This window comes from Triticum urartu, chromosome 6, assembly GCF_003073215.2.
Source record: "Triticum urartu cultivar G1812 chromosome 6, Tu2.1, whole genome shotgun sequence".
NCBI classification, from domain to species: domain Eukaryota; kingdom Viridiplantae; phylum Streptophyta; class Magnoliopsida; order Poales; family Poaceae; genus Triticum; species Triticum urartu.
In genome coordinates, this window is record NC_053027.1 from 525,013,862 (window position 1) to 525,034,179 (window position 20,318).

The following is a 20,318-nucleotide window of genomic DNA, read 5'->3' on the forward strand; positions in this document are numbered from 1 at the left end:
ACACGTGGGCACATGTATTAAGTGTGGGTGTGCAAAACAGGGAAGGATATGCAGCATCCACAGTAGCATACGGTGACAGGTTCCGTTTAATGTGACGGCATGAAGACGGTAGGACATGCACATATGTTCCGTCAGCCCGAAATTTTTATTAATAATAATTAATAATCCAGTAATTAGGAAAGTAATAAAGTGTAAATGGAAATTTTAAATATAGTAAGGACGCGGTCAACAACAGCGTCCCTATATGGACGCACATGCTAATGACGTCCACCCCTGGACGCTATTTTGGATAGCATCCATTCACCATCTGGTTGGGTCCAGCCTGCATCCATCTTGTGCCTGTCGCCCACCTTCATCTCCTCTCCTACCACGACCGGCCCTAGCCTCCGGCAAATCCCCGCCGCCCACCTTGCTCGGACCGCCTCCGCCTCCGCCTCGTCCCCCACCTCCTCACGACCGGCTCGGCCTCCGCCTCGTCCCCCGCCTCCTCACGATCGCCCCTCCCTCCGGCTCATCCCCGACGCCCACATCCTCACGGCTGGCCCCGACCTCCTCTTGGCCAAAGGGGGTGGGAGGAGGACGCCGCTGTGGCGGCATCAGCAAGTTGGCCGGAGGTGTTCGTCCCTCTCCCTTATCTCCATTGCTTCTCTGTACGCCGTCCCTATCATTGTTGGATCTTCCCAGGGTGCTACACTGTAATTTGTCAGTCATAGAAGGTACGCACTGTGCTATTCCCCAATTAAACAACAGTACTCCGGCCACGCATTCTACTAGCCCCTAATTAGTGATTACAGTGTCGATGCTTTCAAATTAAACTGTACAAGGAGCAGATGCTTTCAAATTACTTCTGACTAAGGATTTACTACTTGTCTCTTATTCTGTCTAATAGATTCATATGAAGTAACATTTATGAAACAATATAAATTAGTTCCTTGTCTTTCATAAAAGGTATTGTGCATCGAACCAAAATATTATAAATTTCGGAACTGTTACGAAATAACATAGTACTTGAGCAGCTGAGCATAATTGATTCCTATGCTATTTTCTTGTAGCTTTACTGATTACACTGACTGTGTAGGCATAGCTGAAAACATTGGATTGTTTGAGTTTTATTTATCAGTGTAGTATTGTGAAGAATAAATTCAATTGATTGCTTTGATCTTTCACGTCAACATCTTACTCATTGCTTTTATGCCGCAACAGGGTCTTGAAATGGATACAAATGGATGTTTCAGTGATTTGCTATGGATGCCTCACAGCCAACACAAAATATCCAAAACTTGGGAAAATGTGAGTATCCTTTAAATTCGCATGTCATCTGTTAGACTTAGCGATTAACTAAAGACTAATTGTTGTGTGTATTGATGCAGCCTAACATTTGCTTGAATGTACGGTGTCATCGTGTTGGCATCCCATTTGACCCCCTATGTACATCAGCTTTAGAGAACCTTGGTTTTTATCAGATTGCTAAGATGAGGAAAATCAATGTCGACAAATATTTGATATCGGCATTGGTGGAGCGTTGGCGGCCCGAGACAAACAGTTTTCACTTACCTGCAGGAGAAATGACCATTACGTTGCAAGATGTCAGTTGTTTGTGGGGGTTGCCTATCCATGGTAAACCACTTGTTGGAAAAGCTTATGCACAGTGGTCAGAAATAGTTGAGAGGTTGCTTGGGATTCCTGTGGATGAACAACACATGAAACAAAAGAAAAGGCGAAAAGGTGATGATAATGCTGTTGTGAGGAATTCACAATACTCTCTAAATCTGGGTAAACTGCGGGAACGCTTCCATGTGTTGCCGGATAATCCAATGGACAGGGAGATTAATTGGCATGCTCGAGCACTTGTTCTAGAAATTCTTGGCTCCATAGTCTTTACTGATACATCTGGAGATGGAGTGCCAGCTATGTATCTCCAATTTATGCAGGATTTAGGACAACCAACAGAGTATAATTGGGGAGCAGCTGCTCTTGCTCTATTGTATAGACAATTGAGCATAGGTGCTGAGAAGGAGAGACTAGAAATTTCAGGTCCTTTATTGCTGCTACAGTTATGGTCTTGGTCCCATTTGCCACTTGGTCGCCCTAAAGTTATTTTTGAGAAGCCCAAAGAAGGAGAGGAACTTGATGAAGAGGAAGAAGAACAAGAAGTACACTTGGATTATAACCCTGTTTTTGGAGCAAAGTGGTGTGCTGCACATGCGTTTGATGTCCCTCATAATGCTGGTATTGCATTCTCCTCACCAAATTTGTGTTGGCATAATTTGTTTTATGACAAACAATTTTATCAACTTGCAAATGAAATATATAGGTACTGAATATTATTGAAATCAGATTGACTTGATTCGAGAAGGTGCAGTTGGTTGGCAACCATATGATGATCTTCTGGAGCAGATGCCTTTTGAAGTTCATCAAGATTCTAATTGGTGGTTTGCTAGAGTACCACTCATGCAATTTTGGATTGTGGAGTTCCACTATCCATATAGGGTGATGCGACAATTTGGATTAAGACAACCCATTCCCCCTTCTCTTCCACGTGGCGAGGCAGAGGTTCGAAAACTTTGAAAAATTAAACATTCTGCAGGAAAATCGCATAATTGGGAGGAAGTCCACGCCAATTATGTTCAAGAATACAACCGTGTTGATGCAAGAGTGTGGCCAGACGATGTTCCCTTCGATGAAGCTAGTTTACCTGATTACAGACATTGGTTCCAACAAAATGGTATGTACACAGTATTCTTCGATTCTCAATGCTTGGGCGGCCTAGATAAACCTATCCCATATCCTCGAGATAGCATCGAATGGACTGGCTACATGCCTAGTGGCCGCCACTGCTCGAATTGTAAGTGTGTGTTACATTTTTCATTGTATTATTTACAACATATAGTAATAAATGTGTCATGCAATATTTGTTTTGTCACTTGCAGGGGTTACGCGAGATAAAGAATGCCCCATGGGGTATTAAATGTGTTATTACTAGTGGATGGAAGAAGATAGGAAAAACTATACTGAGGTCCTGTGTAGGAAATTTGTTGGATTTGAACCTGGAGCCTAGGCTGCAAAGCATGCTTACTGAGGCTAGGTTACCACTGAATATTGAAGATATTCCATCTGATGAAGAGGTTTCTGATATTGCTAACCCACAAAGCCCCCCAAAAGAGAGCAACTCCGATGTGTTCAATGAATGGATATACTCCGGCAAAGGTTTTACAACATATCTTAAGGCTGGTGAAGCGATGAGAGATGGGGAACCGACAACACAAGATGTAGGTCAAGTTACCCAATAAACCAACTCGAATGAGCTTGGTAGAGCTAGTAGGCTTGCATAAAGGAGTTCGTAGCGACTAGTTGGTTAGAATGGCCATCTCTAGAGCGACCTGGAGGTGTAGCTGACCAAATCTTTTTGTATTTGGCCCAAAAAAACAGTTCAGGAATTTTGTTTCTGCTATGGCAGATATGGATTGTAATAGTTCCCCAAAAAAAATATTTGTTACTCCTTATTTGATAAGTTCATCTCGAGTATAATTTTGTTTACATATAAAGGAAAATGTGGTACCACAAATGCAAATCATCAATCATGTCCATCCTTGATTGTATTATATGCCTTTCTAGTTACTCCACCTCTTCTCTCTGGATGATGTGCTCTTCCCCTGACATGTCCTCTTTCCATTGCATGATGTGCTATTTGGTTGATTCGGCCTCTTTCCTTTGGAAGATATGCTCTTCGCTTAACTCGGTGGAATGGTCTGTCTCTGGCTAGACGATGTACCTACAGTGAATGCAACAAAGTAAAATTACATGAAAATAAGTTCACATATACACCAGTACCACAAAACTAGTTTAGATACCTGCTAGATTATTGTCTGTTGTCGAACGCCGGGCTTGGTGTCCCATTAGCCTTCCTTGCGTTTCATCCATGTACATCGGAATTCTTTTGTGTTGACACCGCCCAAGATTTATCAAATTCTCATCAGGAACAATAATCGGGCCACTATATGTTGGCCACTCATTTTGGTTCCCGTAAGGATAAAATTGTCCAGCCCATGTGTTTGCAAGTACTTCAGAAGAGTAATATGGATGAACTATTTGATTTTCATTTAGATTCCTATACTTGCAAACAGCAAGCAAATGGGCACATGGCACACCGGTTAGGTTTCGCTTTAGGCAGTCACAAGATGGAGTAGTATTTGGTTGAAGAGTGACCTTGTACTTGAAGTCCTTATGAATAAAAAGAACATGATCCCCGTTGCGTAATGGAACCCTCTCATTGTCAACCTTGACCTCAAATATTCCAACTTCATCACCATACGAAATAACATGCATATGTCGTGCCTTGTCGCTCCTTTTCACCAATAGTTTATCCACCCGTTCGGACCATTGCTTGCCTTCGTCAACCAAGTTATGAGCACTTCGCCTTCTTTCTACAAACCACTCCACGCACTTTGAAAATGTCTCCTCCACAATTGCTGCCACTGGTAGCCTTCGAGAAAGCCTGAACACATTGTTTAAGGACTCGGACCCATTGCTTGTCATGATCCCCCAACGGTAACCCCCATCCTTGCATTGAAATACCTTCTCAGGCTTATCTTCCTCATTTTTATCTTCCTGCAAATACTTACCGACCTTTCTAAGATATGTCATTGCATCGGGACAAGTATGTTCAATAGATGACATGCCCTCCTCAAATCTACGAGGTTTCTTTTTCTTTACTGCCCACTTAAATATTTTCAAAACATCATCATCACGAAAAGTTTTGTACAAATTATCTGCGACATGCTGAGAGCAAAAACGATGCACACACTCACCAGCACTTTCATTCCAACCAAGGTGCGGCTGCTTAAACACCCATTTGATTGCTTTGTGGCGATCTGAAATCACACACATGAATTTTCCAACACCAATTACCTCCCTTCGCAGCCATCATGAACCAACCCCAGTTAGTTGCGTCCTCTTTCTCCACAATGGCAAATGCAAGAGGTATTAACTTGTTGTTAGCATCATATCCGCAAGCCATTATCAATCTGCCCTTGTATCTTCCTGATAGAAATGATGCATCCACACTTATTACTGGTCGAAGGTGGGGAACTGCTGCAATGCAAGGTCCAAATGCCCAAGCAACACATTGAAATTCTCTATGCCCTTCTTATGCCACGGGTTTCGATAGAAGAACATACTTTGTACCTGGATTTTTAACTCTAATAGCCTCGAGGAATGGGATGAGAAGATTGTATGATCCTTCCCAGCTACCAAACAGTTGTGCTATAGCCTTCTCCCTTCCACGCCACAACTTATTATATGATGGTTTCACATTTCTGTAATGTTGTCTCACCAATGCCCGCATAATTTTTATACTCAACTCCAGGCCATCCTTCAGTGCTTCACGGATCACATCTGCCACTATAGAGGCCGATAACTGAGAATGGTCAGTTCTATTAGCCGGTGCACGGCAAGTGTGAGAATAAGGACACTTCCTTATTTGCCAATATGAACCAATTTTCGTTGGTGTTGCATATAGCCTCCACATGCAGCTGTCATCAATACACTCTGCTACAAGTTTAGATTGACTGCTTGTGTTGTACTTCACTTCCAAGTTTGCGTTTATGTGAAATTCACCAATCGCAATTTTGAGGTGCTCTTTTGAATCAAAAATCTGATGCTCTGACAATGGGCTCTGAAAGCGTTTCTTACATCCAAAAAAACCTTCATCTGCTGTCGTCTCCGTTAGTATAGATATGTCACTAAAGGCTCTCACACCATTCTGTCCACATCTATACATGAACGGAAATGCATTAACATGATGCGCAACTCTTGGTTCTGAATCTTCGTCTGAACTCTGGCTCGGTGCGGCATCAGAATCATGCTCATCGTCATCATCATGTCCCGTCAAGTCCTCCTCTGGATCTGTACCGTCCTGGTCAAATGATTCATTAACAGTACTTGTTGGCAAATCATTTGTCATATTACCATGAGTGGAAGATGGAGCATTTTCCCTGTAAAAATCAGGACCACGTGTATTACTATTTGAGAAGGCATTAACAGATGTTTGATGCAATGGTGATTGTATTGCACTTCCATACCTTTGTGATTGCCTTTCAATTATTGGTATGCTGCTTCCACCGCTGACTTGGCTCAACATGTCTTGATTTGGCGTGAAATTAACATATAACTCTATCACTTGCCACGTTGTCCGGGACTTGGTCTTCTCAAAAATCATGTTCCACCCTCTTTGTTGGGGAACGTAGTAATTTCAAAAAATTTCCTACGCACACGCAAGATCATGGTGATGCATAGCAACGAGGGGAGAGTGTGATCTACGTACCCTTGTAGATCGACAACGGAAGCGTTTGGTTGATATAGTCGTACGTCTTCACGGCCCGACCGATCAAGCACCGAAACTACGGCACCTCCGAGTTCTAGCACACGTTCAGCTCGATGACGATCCCCGGACTCCGATCCAGCAAAGTGTCGGGGAAGAGTTCCGTCAGCACGACGGCGTGGTGACGATCTTGATGCACTACTGCTGCAGGGCTTCGCCTAAGCACCGCTACAATATTATCGAGGACTATGGTGGAAGGGGGCACCGCACACGGCTAAGAATATGATCACGTGGATCAACTTGTGTTCATGGGGTGCCCCTTGCCTCAGTATATAAAGGATGGAGGAGGAGGAGGCCGGCCAAGGCTAGGTGCGGCCAGGATGTGGAGTCCTACTAGGACTCCAAGTCCTAGTAGGAGTCCACCAAGAGGGGAGGAAGGGAGAAGGAAGTGGAGGAGAAGGAGAGGTGGCCGGCCCCCTTTTCCCTAGTCCAATTCGGACTAGAGGGGAGGGGGGGCGCAGCAGCCCCTTGGCCCTTTCTTCTCTTCCCACTAAAGCCCATCAAGACCCATTGCTTCTCCCGTGACTACCCGGTACTCCGAAAAATACCCGAATCACTCGGAACCTTTTCGATGTCCGAATATAGTCGTCCAATATATCAATCTTTACGTCTCGACCATTTCGAGACTCCTCGTCATGTCCTCGATCTCATCCGGGACTCAGAACTCCTTCGGTACATCAAAACTCATAAACTCATAATATAACTGTCATCGAAACCTTAAGCGTGCGGACCCTACGGGTTCGAGAACAATGTAGACATGACCGAGACACGTCTCTGGTCAATAACCAATAGAGGGACCTGGATGCCCATATTGGCTCCTACATATTCTACGAAGATCTTTATCGGTCAGACCGCATAACAACATACGTTGTTCCCTTTGTCATCGGTATGTTACTTGCCCGAGATTCGATCGTCGGTATTCCATACCTAGTTCAATCTCGTTACCGGCAAGTCTCTTTACTCGTTCCGTAATACATCATCTCACAACTAACTCATTAGTTGCAATGCTTGCAAGGCTTATGTGATGTGTATTACCGAGAGGGCCCAGAGATACCTCTCCGACAATCGGAGTGACAAATCCTAATCTCGAAATACGCCAACCCAACATGTACCTTTGGAGACACCTGTAGAGCACCTTTATAATCACCCATTTACGTTGTGACGTTTGGTAGCACACAAAGTGTTCCTCCGGCAAACGGGAGTTGCATAATCTCATAGTCATAGGAACATGTATAAGTCATGAAGAAAGCAATAGCAACATACTAAACGATCGGGTGCTAAGCTAATGAAATGGGTCATGTCAATCAGATCATTCAACTAATGATGTTATCCCGTTAATCAAATAAAAACTCTTTGTCCATGGTTAGGAAACATAACCATCTTTGATTAACGAGCTAGTCAAGTAGAGGCATACTAGTGACACTCTGTTTGTCTATGTATTCACACATGTATTATGTTTCCGGTTAATACAATTCTAGCATGAATAATAAACATTTATCATAATATAAGGAAATAAATAATAACTTTATTATTGCCTCTAGGGCATATTTCCTTCAGTCTCCCACTTGCACTAGAGTCAATAATCTAGATCACATCGCCATGTGATTTAACATCAATAGTTCACATGTTTATGTGATTGGTTCACATCTCCATGTGACTAACACCCAAAGGGTTTACTAGATTCAATAATCTAGTTCACATCGCTATGTGATTAAGACCCAAAAAGTGATCATGTTTTGCTTGTGAGAGAAGTTTAGTCAACGGGTCTGCCACATTCAGATCCGCATGTATTTTGCAAATTTCTATGTCAACAATGCTCTGCATGGAGCTATTCTAGCTAATTGCTCCCACTTTCAATATGTATCCAGATTGAGACTTAGAGTCATCTGGATCAGTGTCAAAACTTGCATCGACGTAACCCTTTACGACGAACCTTTTGTCACCTCCGTAATCGAGAAACATATCCTTATTCCAGTAAGGATAATTTTGACCGCTGTCCAGTGATCTACTCCTAGATCACTATTGTACTCCCATGCCAATCAGTGTAGGGTATACAATAGATCTGGTACACAACATGGCATACTTTATAGAATCTATGGCTGAGGCATAGGGAATGACTTCCATTCTCTTTCTATCTTCTGCCGTGGTCGGGCTTTGAGTCTTACTCAATTTCACACCTTATGACACAGGTAAGAACTCTTTCTTTGACTGTTCCATTTTGAACTACTTCAAAATCTTGTCAAGGTATGTACTCATTGAAAAAACTTATCAAGCGTCTTGATCTATCTCTATAGATCTTGATGCTCAATATGTAAGCAGCTTCTTCGAGGTCTTTCTTTGAAAAAACTCCTTTCAAACACTCCTTTATGCTTTGCATAATAATTCTACATTATTTCCGATCAACAATATGTCATTCACATATACTTATCAGAAATGCTGTAGTGCTCCCACTCACTTTCTTGTAAATACAGGCTTCACCGCAAGTCTGTATAAAACTATATCCTTTGATCAACTTATCAAAGTGTATATTCCGACTCCGAGATGCTTGCACCAGTCCATAGATGGATCGCTGGAGCTTGCATATTTTGTTAGCACCTTTAGGATTGACAAAACCTTCTGGTTGCATCATATACAACTCTTCTTTAATAAATCCATTAAGGAATGCAGTTTTGTTTATCCATTTGCCAGATTTCATAAAATGCGACAATAGCTAACATGATTCGGACAGACTTAAGCATAGATACGAGTGAGAAACTCTCATCGTAGTCAACACCTTGAACTTGTCGATAACCTTTTGCGACAATTCTAGCTTTGTAGATAGTAACACTAGTATCAGCGTCCGTCTTCCTCTTGAAGATCCATTTATTTTCTATGGCTTGCTGATCATCGGGCAAGTCAACCAAAGTCCACACTTTGTTCCCATACATGGATCCCATCTCAGATTTCATGGCCTCAAGCCATTTCTCGGAATTTGGTCTCATCATCGCTTCGTCATAGTTCGTAGGTTCATCATGATCCAGTAGCATGACTTCCAGAACAGGATTACCGTACCACTCTGGTGCTGATCTCACTCTGGTTGATCTACGAGGTTCAGTAGTATCTTGATCTAAAGCTTCATGATCATCATCATTAGCTTCCTCACTAACTGGTGTAGGTGTCACTGAAACAGTTTTCTGTGATGTACTACTTTCCAATAAGGGAGTAGGTACAGTTACCTCGTCAAGTTCTACTTTCCTCCCACTCACTTCTTTCGAGAGAAACTCCTTCTCTAGAAAGGATCCATTCTTAGCAACGAATGTCTTGCCTTCGGATCTGTGATAGAAGGTGTACCCAACAGTCTCTTTTGGCTATCCTATGAAGACACATTTCTCCGATTTGGGTTCGAGCTTATCAGGTTGAAGCTTTTTCACATAAGCATCGCAGCCCCAAACTTTAAGAAACGACAACTTTGGTTTCTTGCCAAACCATAGTTCATGAGGCGTCGTCTCAACGGATTTTGATGGTGCCCTATTTAACGTGAATGCGGCCGTCTCTAAAGCATAACCCCAAAACGATAGCGGTAAATCTGTAAGAGACATCATAGATCGCACCATATCTAATAAAGTACGATTACGACGTTCGGACACACCATTACGCTGTGGTGTTCCGGGTGGCGTGAGTAGTGAAACTATTTCACATTGTTTTAACTGAAGACCAAACTCGTAACTCAAATATTTTACCTCTGCGATCATATCGTAGAAACTTTTATTTTCTTGTCACGATGATTTAACACTTCACTCTGAAATTCTTTGAACTGTTCAAATGTTTCAGACTTATGTTTCATCAAGTAGATATCCCCATATTTGCTCAAATCATCTTGTGAAGGTCAGAAAATAATGATACCTGCTGTAAGCCTTAATATTCATCGGACTACATACATCAGTATGTATGATTTCCAACAAATCTGTTGCTTGCGTCATTGTTCCGGAGAACGGCGTTTTAGTCATCTTGCCCATAAGGCATGGTTCGCAAGCATCAAGTGATTCATAATCAAGTGATTCCAAAATCCCATCAACATGGAGTTTCTTCATGCGCTTTACACCAATATGACCTAAATGGCAGTGCCACAAATAAGTTGCACTATCATTATTAACTTCGCATCTTTTGGTTTCAATATTATGAATATGTGTATCATTAAGATCGAGATCCAATGAACTATTTTCATTGGGTGTGTAACCATATAAGGTTTTATTCATGTAAACAGAACAACAATTTATTCTTTTACTTAAATGAATAATCATATTACAATAAACATGATCAAATCATATTCATGCTCAACGCAAACACCAAATAACACTTATTTAGGTTCAACACTAATCCCGAAAGTATAGGGAGTGTGCGATGATGATCATATCAATCTTGGAACCACTTCCAACACACATCGTTACTTCACCCTTAACTAGTCTCTGTTCATTCTGCAACTCCCGTTTCGAGTTATTACTCTTAGCAACTGATCCAGTATCAAATACTGAGGGGTTGCTATAAACACTAGTAAAGTACACATCAATAACATGTATATCAAATATACTTATGTTCACTTTGCCATCCTTCTTATCCGCCAATCACTTGGGGTAGTTCCGCTTCCAGTGACCAGTCCCTTTGCAGTAGAAGCACTTAGTCTCAGGCTTAGGATCAGACTTGGGCTTCTTCACTTGAGCAGCAACTTGCTTGCCGTTCTTCTTGAAGTTCCCCTTCTTCCCTTTGCCCTTTTCTTGAAACTAGTGGTCTTGTCAACCATCAACACTTGATGTTTTTCTTGATTTCTACCTTCGTTGATTTCAGCATCACGAAGAGCTTGGGAGTTGTTTCCGTTATCCCTTGCATATTATAGTTCATCACGAAGTTCTACTAACTTGGTGATGGTGACTAGAGAATTCTGTCAATCACTATCTTATCTGGAAGATTAACTCCCACTTGATTCAAGCGATAGTAGTACCCAGACAATCTGAGCACATGCTCACTAGTTGAGCGATTCTCCTCCATCTTTTAGCTATAGAACTTGTTGGGGACTTCATATCTCTCAACTCGGGTATTTGCTTGAAATATTAACTTCAACTCCTGGAACATCTCATATGGTCCATGACGTTCAAAACGTCTTTGAAGTCCCGATTCTAAGCCATTAAGCATGGTGCACTAAACTATCAAGTAGTCATCATATTGAGCTAGCCAAACGTTCATAACGTCTGCATCTGCTCCTGCAATAGGTCTGTCACCTAGCGGTGCATCAAGGACATAATTCTTCTGTGCAGCAATGAGGATAAACCTCAGATCACGGATCCAATCCGCATCATTGCTACTAACATCTTTCAACACAATTTTCTCTAGGAACATATCAAAATAAACACAGGGAAGCAACAACGCGAGCTATTGATCTACAACATAATTTGCAAAATACTACCAGGACTAAGTTCATGATAAATTTAAGTTCAATTAATCATATTACTTAAGAACTCCCACTTAGATAGACATCCCTCTAATCCTCTAAGTGATCACGTGATCCAAATCAACTAAACCATGTCCGATCATCACGTGAGATGGAGTAGTTTCATTGGTGAACATCACTATGTTGATCATATCTACTATATGATTCACGCTCGACCTTTCGGTCTCCGTGTTCCGAGGCCATATCTGTATATGCTTGGCTCGTCAAGTATAACCTGAGTATTCCGCGCGTGCAACTGTTTTGCACCCGTTGTATTTGAACGTAGAGCCTATCACACCCGATCATCACGTGGTGTCTCAGCACGAAGAACTTTCGCAACGGTGCATACTCAGGGAGAACACTTCTTGATAATTAGTGAGAGATCATCTTAAAATGCTACCGTCAAACTAAGCAAAAATAAGATGTATAAAAGATAAACATCATATGCAATCAAAATATGTGACATGATATGGCCATCATCATCTTGCTTCTTTGATCTCCATCTCCAAAGTACTGTTATGATCTATATCGTCACCGGCATGACACCATGATCTCCATCATCTTGATCTATATCAATGTGTCGTCGCGTGGTCGTCTCGCCAACAATTGCTCTTGCAACTATTGCTATCGCATAGCGATAAAGTAAGCAATTATTGGACGCTTGCATCTCATGCAATAGAGAGACAACCATAAGGATTTTGCCAGTTGCTGATAACTTCAACCAAACATGATCATCTCATACAACAACTTATATCTCATCACGTCTTGACCATATCGCATCACAACATGCCCTGCAAAAACAAGTTAGACGTCCTCTACTTTGTTGTTGCAAGTTTTACGTGGCTGCTACGGGCTTAAGCAAGAACCAATCTTACCTACGCATCAAAACCACAACGATAGTTTGTCAAGTTGGTGCTGTTTTAACCTTCGCAAGGACCGGACGTAGCCACACTCAATTCAACTAAAGTTGGAGAAACTGTCACCCGCAAGCCACCTATGTGCAAAGCACGTCGGGAGAACCGGTCTCGCGTAAGCGTACGCGTAATGTCGGTCCGGGCCGCTTCATCCAACAATACCGCCGAACCAAAGTATGACATGCTGGTAAGCAGTATGACTTATATCGCCCACAACTCACTTGTGTTCTACTCGTGCATATAACATCCACACATAAAACCTAGGCTCAGATGCCACTGTTGGGGAACGTAGTAATTTCAAAAAATTTCCTACGCACACGCAAGATCATGGTGATGCATAGCAACGAGGGGAGAGTGTGATCTACGTACCCTTGTAGATCGACAACGGAAGCGTTTGGTTGATGTAGTCGTACGTCTTCACGGCCCGACCGATCAAGCACCGAAACTACGGCACCTCCGAGTTCTAGCACACGTTCAGCTCGATGACGATCCCCGGACTCCGACCCAGCAAAGTGTCGGGGAAGAGTTCCGTCAGCACGACGGCGTGGTGACGATCTTGATGCACTACTGCTGCATGGCTTCGCCTAAGCACCGCTATAATATTATCGAGGACTATGGTGGAAGGGGGCACCGCACACGGCTAAGAATATGATCACGTGGATCAACTTGTGTTCATGGGGTGCCCCTTGCCTCAGTATATAAAGGATGGAGGAGGAGGAGGCCGGCCAAGGCTAGGTGCGGCCAGGATGTGGAGTCCTACTAGGACTCCAAGTCCTAGTAGGAGTCCACCAAGAGGGGAGGAAGGGAGAAGGAAGTGGAGGAGAAGGAGAGGTGGCCGGCCCCCTTTTCCCTAGTCCAATTCGGACTAGAGGGGAGGGGGGCGCAGTAGCCCCTTGGCCCTTTCTCCTCTTCCCACTAAAGCCCATCAAGGCCCATTGCTTCTCCCGTAACTACCCGGTACTCCGAAAAATACCCGAATCACTCGGAACCTTTCCGATGTCCGAATATAGTCGTCCAATATATCAATCTTTACGTCTCGACCATTTCGAGACTCTCGTCATGTCCCCGATCTCATCCGGGACTCCGAACTCCTTCGGTACATCAAAACTCATAAACTCATAATATAACTGTCATCGAAACCTTAAGCGTGCGGACCCTATGGGTTCGAGAACAATGTAGACATGACCGAGACACGTCTCCGGTCAATAACCAATAGCGGGACCTGGATGCCCATATTGGCTCCTACATATTCTACGAAGATCTTTATCGGTCAGACCGCATAACAACATACGTTGTTCCCTTTGTCATCGGTATGTTACTTGCCCGAGATTCAATCATCGGTATCCCATACCTAGTTCAATCTCGTTACCGGCAAGTCTCTTTACTCGTTCCGTAATACATCATCTCACAACTAACTCATTAGTTGCAATGCTTGCAAGGCTTATGTGATGTGTATTACCGAGAGGGCCCAGAGATACCTCTCCGACAATCGGAGTGACAAATCCTAATCTCGAAATACGCCAACCCAACATGTACCTTTGGAGACACCTGTAGAGCACCTTTATAATCACCCATTTACGTTGTGACGTTTGGTAGCACACAAAGTGTTCCTCCGGCAAACGGGAGTTGCATAATCTCATAGTCATAGGAACATGTATAAGTCATGAAGAAAGCAATAGCAACATACTAAACGATCGGGTGCTAAGTAATGGAATGGGTCATGTCAATCAGATCATTCAACTAATGATGTGACCTCGTTAATCAAATAACAACTCATTGTTCATGGTCAGGAAACATAACCATCTTTGATTAATGAGCTAGTCAAGTAGAGGCATACTAGTGACACTTCTGTTTGTCTATGTATTCACACATGTATATGTTTCCGGTTAATACAATTCTAGCATGAATAATAAACATTTATCATGATATAAGGAAATAAATAATAACTTTATTATTGCCTCTAGGGCATATTTCCTTCAGTCTCCCACTTGCACTAGAGTCAATAATCTAGATCACATCGCCATGTGATTTAACATCAATAGTTCACATCTTTATGTGATGGTTCACATCTCCATGTGACTAACACCCAAAGGGTTTACTAGAGTCAATAATCTAGTTCACATCGCTATGTGATTAGACACCCAAAGAGTGATCATGTTTTGCTTGTGAGAGAAGTTTAGTCAACGGGTCTGCCACATTCAGATCCGCATGTATTTTGCAAATTTCTATGTCAACAATGCTCTGCACGGAGCTACTCTAGCTAATTGCTCCCACTTTCAATATGTATCCAGATTGAGACTTAGAGTCATCTGGATCAGTGTCAAAACTTGCATCGACGTAACCCTTTACGACGAACCTTTTGTCACCTCCGTAATCGAGAAACATATCCTTATTCCAGTAAGGATAATTTTGACCGCTGTCCAGTGATCTACTCCTAGATCACTATTGTACTCCCTGCTTAACACAGTGTAGGGTATACAATAGATCTGGTACACAGCATGGCATACTTTATAGAACCCATGGGAATGGCTTCCAATCTAGAGGGGTAAGAACAACGAACAGTGGAATCACCAACAAGTTCGATTGAGGAGTCTAGATGGAGAGTGGGTGTGGGGCACGATGCCACGGCTTAGGTGTTGGTCGGCTGCGGAGGGTGCTTACCGTACGTCGTGGCAGGATCGAATGACTGCATGCATAGGTAGGGTTATATGGCCCATGGAAGTTCCATAAGTCAGTACGAAACGACTCGGTTTTAGTCCGATCTAAGGGGTAGGCCAACCTCTTAATTTGGACGTGGCTTGCATAGCGTCCAGGCGGACGCTGTCTACAATAGCTCATGGCTCTGGACGCTGTCTACAATAGCATCCGGGGCTGGACGTTGTCCTCGAATGGCGTCCTTCCTATTTTTCAATTTTTGCCCACCCTTGATAGTTCAGAATTACTGGGTTATTAATTATACTACGCAAATGCTCCGTCGCGTTGCAACGGGTGAAAAAAAACACTTCCCAATCTAATAAACCATGAGTCCAAACTTTAGTAGGTCCATATCCTTTATGTCAACACATGGCATTCCATCTGTGTTTCTATTTATCTTTCTTCTCACTCTCGTCGACGCTGGCCTCAATGTTGACATCAATACAACACGTTTGAATGTTGTCAATCTTAAGACGTCTCCCCCTTGGCATACAATGCAAATGAGCTCGTGCGTTGCAACGGATGAAAAAACTGTTGGGGAACATTGCAGAAAACAAAAAAAATTCCTACGGTTTCACCAAGATCCATCTAGGAGTTCATCTAGCAACGAGTGATTGGATTGCATCTACATACCTTTGTAGATCACGCGCGGAAGCATTCAAAGAACGGGGATGAGGAAGTCGTACTCGACGTGATCCAAATCACCGGAGATCCTAGCGGCGAACGGACGTCACCTCCGCGTTCAACACACGTACGGTCAGTGTAACGTCTCCTCCTTCTTGATCCAGCAAGGGGGAAGGAGAGGTTGAGGAAGATGGTTCCAAGCAGAGCACGACGGCGTGGTGGTGGATGGAGCTCGCAGGTACTACCGGCGGCTTCGCCCCAAGCTTGACGGAGGAGGAATGTGTGGAGAGGGAGGGAGGCACCAAGGCAAAGGTAGTCAAGTCCCTCCTCTCCCCCACTATATATAGGAGGGCCAAGGGGGGGGGGGTGGTGCGCAGCCTAGGAGATCTGATCTCCTAGGTGCGGTGGCCAGGGGGAGGATTCCCTCCCCCCTAAGGCACCTAGAGGTGCCTTCCACCACTTGGACTCCTCCCCCATGGAAACCCTAGGCGCATGGGCCTAGTAGGGCTGGTGCCCTTGGCCCATGTAGGCCAAGGCGCACCCCCTACAGCCCATGTGCCCCCCCGGGACAGGTGGCCCCACCCGGTGGGCCCCCGGGACCCCTCCGGTGGTCCCGGTACAATACCGATAACCCCGAAACTTGTCCCGATGGCCGAAACAACACTTCCTATATATAATTCTTTACCTCCGGACCATTCCGGAACTCCTCGTGACGTCCGGGATCTCATCCGGGACTCCGAACAACATTCGGGTTTCTGCATATACATATCTTCACAACCCTAGCGTCACCGAACCTTAAGTGTGTAGACCCTACGGGTTCGGGAGACATGTAGACATGACCGAGATCGCTCTCCGGTCAATAACCAACAGCGGGATCTGGATACCCATGTTGGCTCCCACATGCTCCTCGATGATCTCATCGGATGAACCACGATGTCGAGGATTCAAGCAACCCCGTATACAATTCCTTGTCAATCGGTATGTTACTTGCCCGAGATTCGATCGTCGGTATCCCAATACCTCGTTCAATCTCGTTACCGGCAAGTCACTTTACTCGTACGTAATGCATGATCCCGTGACCAGACACTTGGTCACTTTGAGCTCATTATGATGATGCATTACCGAGTGGGCCCAGTGATACCTCTCCGTCATACGGAGTGACAAATCCCAGTCTTGATCCGTGTCAACCCAACAGACACTTTCGGAGATACCCGTAGTATACCTTTATAGTCACCCAGTTACGTTGTGACGTTTGGTACACCCAAAGCACTCCTACGGTATCCGGGAGTTACACGATCTCATGGTCTAAGGAAAAGATACTTGACATTGGAAACTCTAGCAAACGAACTATACGATCTTGTGCTATTTAGGATTGGGTCTTGTCCATCACATCATTCTCCTAATGATGTGATCTCGTTATCAATGACATCCAATGTCCATAGTCAGGAAACCATGACTATCTGTTGATCAACGAGCTAGTCAACTAGAGGCTTACTAGGGACATGTTGGTGTCTATTATTCCACACATGTATTACGATTTCCGGATACACAATTATAGCATGAATAAAGACAATTATCATGAACAAGGAAATATAATAATAATGCTTTTATTATTGCCTCTAGGGCATATTTCCAACAGTCTCCCACTTGCACTAGAGTCAATAATCTAGTTTATTGTGATGAATCGAACACCCATGGAATTCTGGTGTTGATCATGTTTTGCTCTAGGGAGAGGTTTAGTCAACGGATCTGCTACATTCAGGTCCGTATGTACTTTACAAATATCTATGTCTCCATCTTGAACATTTTCACGAATGGAGTTGAAGCGACGCTTGATGTGCCTTGTCTTCTTGTGAAACCTGGGCTCCTTGGCAAGTGCAATAGCTCCAGTGTTGTCACAGAAGAGCTTGATCGGCCCCGACGCATTGGGTATGACTCCTAGGTCGGTGATGAACTCCTTCACCCAAATTGCTTCATGCGCTGCCTCCGAGGCTGCCATGTACTCCGCTTCACATGTAGATCCCGCCACGACGCTCTGCTTGCAACTGCACCAGCTTACTGCCCCACCATTCAAAATATACACGTATCCGGTTTGTGACTTAGAGTCATCCAGATCTGTGTCGAAGCTAGCGTCGACGTAACCCTTTACGACGAGCTCTTCGTCACCTCCATAAACGAGAAACATTTCCTTAGTCCTTTTCTAGGTACTTCAGGATATTCTTGACCGCTGTCCAGTGTTCCTTGCCGGGATTACTTTGGTACCTTCCTACCAAACTTACGGCAAGGTTTACATCAGGTCTGGTACACAGCATGGCATACATAATAGAACCTATGGCTGAGGCATAGGGGATGACACTCATCTCTTCTATATCTTCTGCCGTGGTCGGACATTGAGCTGAGCTCAATTTCACACCTTGCAACACAGGCAAGAACCCCTTCTTGACTGATCCATATTGAACTTCTTCAATATCTTATCAGGTATGTGCTTTGTGAAAGACCTATGAGGCGTCTCGATCTATCTCTATAGATCTTGATGCCTAATATATAAGCAGCTTCTCCAAGGTCCTTCATTGAAAAACACTTATTCAAGTAGGCTTATGCTGTCCAAAGTTCTATATCATTTCCCATCAAAAGTATGTCATCTACATATAATATGAGAAATGCTACAGAGCTCCCACTCACTTTCTTGTAAACGGCTTCTCCATAAGTCTGCGTAAACCCAAACGCTTTGATCATCTCATCAAAGCGAATGTTCCAACTCCGAGATGCTTGCACCAGCCCATAAATCGAGCGTTGGAGCTTGCACACCTTGTCAGCATTCTTAGGATCGACAAAACCTTCCGGCTGCATCATATACAATTCTTCCTTAAGGAAACCATTAAGGAATGTCCGTTTTGACGTCCATTTGCCATATCTCATAATCATAGAATGCGGCAATTGCTAACATGATTCGGACGGACTTCAAGCTTCGCTACCGGTGAGAAAGTCTCATCGTAGTCAACCCCTTGAACTTGTCGATAACCCTTAGCGACAAGCCGAGCTTTATAGATGGTCACATTACCATCCGCGTCTGTCTTCTTCTTAAAGATCCATTTATTTTCTATGGCTCGCCGCTCTACGGGCAAGTCAGTCAAAGTCCATACTTCGTTTTCATACATGGATCCTATCTCGGATTTCATGGCTTCCAGCCATTTGTCGGAATCCGGGCCCGCCATCGCTTCTTCATAGTTCGAAGGTTCACCGTTGTCTAACAACATGATTTCCAAGACAGGGTTGCCGTATCAATCTGGTGCGGAACGTGTCCTTGTGGACCTTCGAATTTCATTAGGAGATTGATCAGAAGTATCTTTATCATCATCATTAACTTCCTCTCTAGTCGGTGCAGGCACCTCAGGAACATTTCTTGAGTTGCGCCATTTTCCGGTTCAAGAGGTAATACTTCATCAAGTTCTACTTTCCTCCCACTTACTTCTTTCGAGAGAAACTCTTTCTCTAGAAAGGATCCATTCTTGGCAACAAAGATCTTGCCTTCGATCTGAGAGGTAGAAGGTATACCCAATAGTTTCTTTAGGGTATCCTATGAAGACGCATTTTTCCGACTTGGGTTCGAGCTTTTCAGGTTGAAGTTTCTTGACATAAGCATCGCATCCCCAAACTTTTAGAAACGACAGCTTAGGTTTCTTCCCAAACCATAATTCATACGGTGTCGTCTCAACGGATTTCGATGGAGCCCTATTTAAAGTGAATGCGGCAGTCTCTAAAGCATAGCCCCAAAAAGATAGCGGTAAATTGGTAAGAGACATCATAGATCGCACCATATCTAATAGAGTGCGATTACGACGTTCGGACACACCATTACGCTGAGGTGTTCCAGGCGGCGTGAGTTGTGAAACTATTCCACATTTTCTTAAGTGTGTGCCAAACTCGTGACTCAAGTATTCTCCTCCACGATCTGATCGCAGGAACTTGATTTTCCTGTCACGTTGATTCTCAACCTCACTCTGAAATTCCTTGAACTTTTCAAAGGTTCAGACTTGTGTTTCATTAAGTAGACATACCCATATCTACTCAAGTCATCAGTGAGGGTGAGAACATAACGATAGCCACCGCGAGCCTCAACACTCATTGGACCGCACACATCAGTATGTATGATTTCCAATAAGTTGGTTGCTCGCTCCATTGTTCCTGAGAACGGAGTCTTGGTCATTTTACCCATGAGGCATGGTTCGCACGTGTCAAATGATTC

At 43.7% G+C, this 20,318-nt stretch overlaps 1 protein-coding gene across 2 annotated transcripts; it reads left to right on the plus strand.

Moving 5' to 3' along the window:
• The first annotated feature begins 286 nt into the window (after window positions 1–286).
• LOC125514871 (protein MAIN-LIKE 2-like) lies at window positions 287–3,571 on the plus strand. 2 transcript variants are annotated; one of them, XM_048680239.1, is made up of 5 exons: window positions 287–716; window positions 1,204–1,290; window positions 1,371–2,229; window positions 2,315–2,845; window positions 2,931–3,571. In XM_048680239.1, the coding sequence occupies exons 2-4, from the start codon at window positions 1,213–1,215 to the stop codon at window positions 2,329–2,331; spliced, it is 954 nt and encodes a 317-aa protein (XP_048536196.1). In that variant the 5' UTR covers window positions 287–716; window positions 1,204–1,212; the 3' UTR covers window positions 2,332–2,845; window positions 2,931–3,571. The 2 variants fall into 2 exon arrangements, with proteins under 2 accessions (XP_048536196.1, XP_048536195.1); XM_048680238.1 differs by having other exon boundaries at window positions 1,371–2,845.
• The last annotated feature ends 16,747 nt before the right edge of the window (window positions 3,572–20,318 follow it).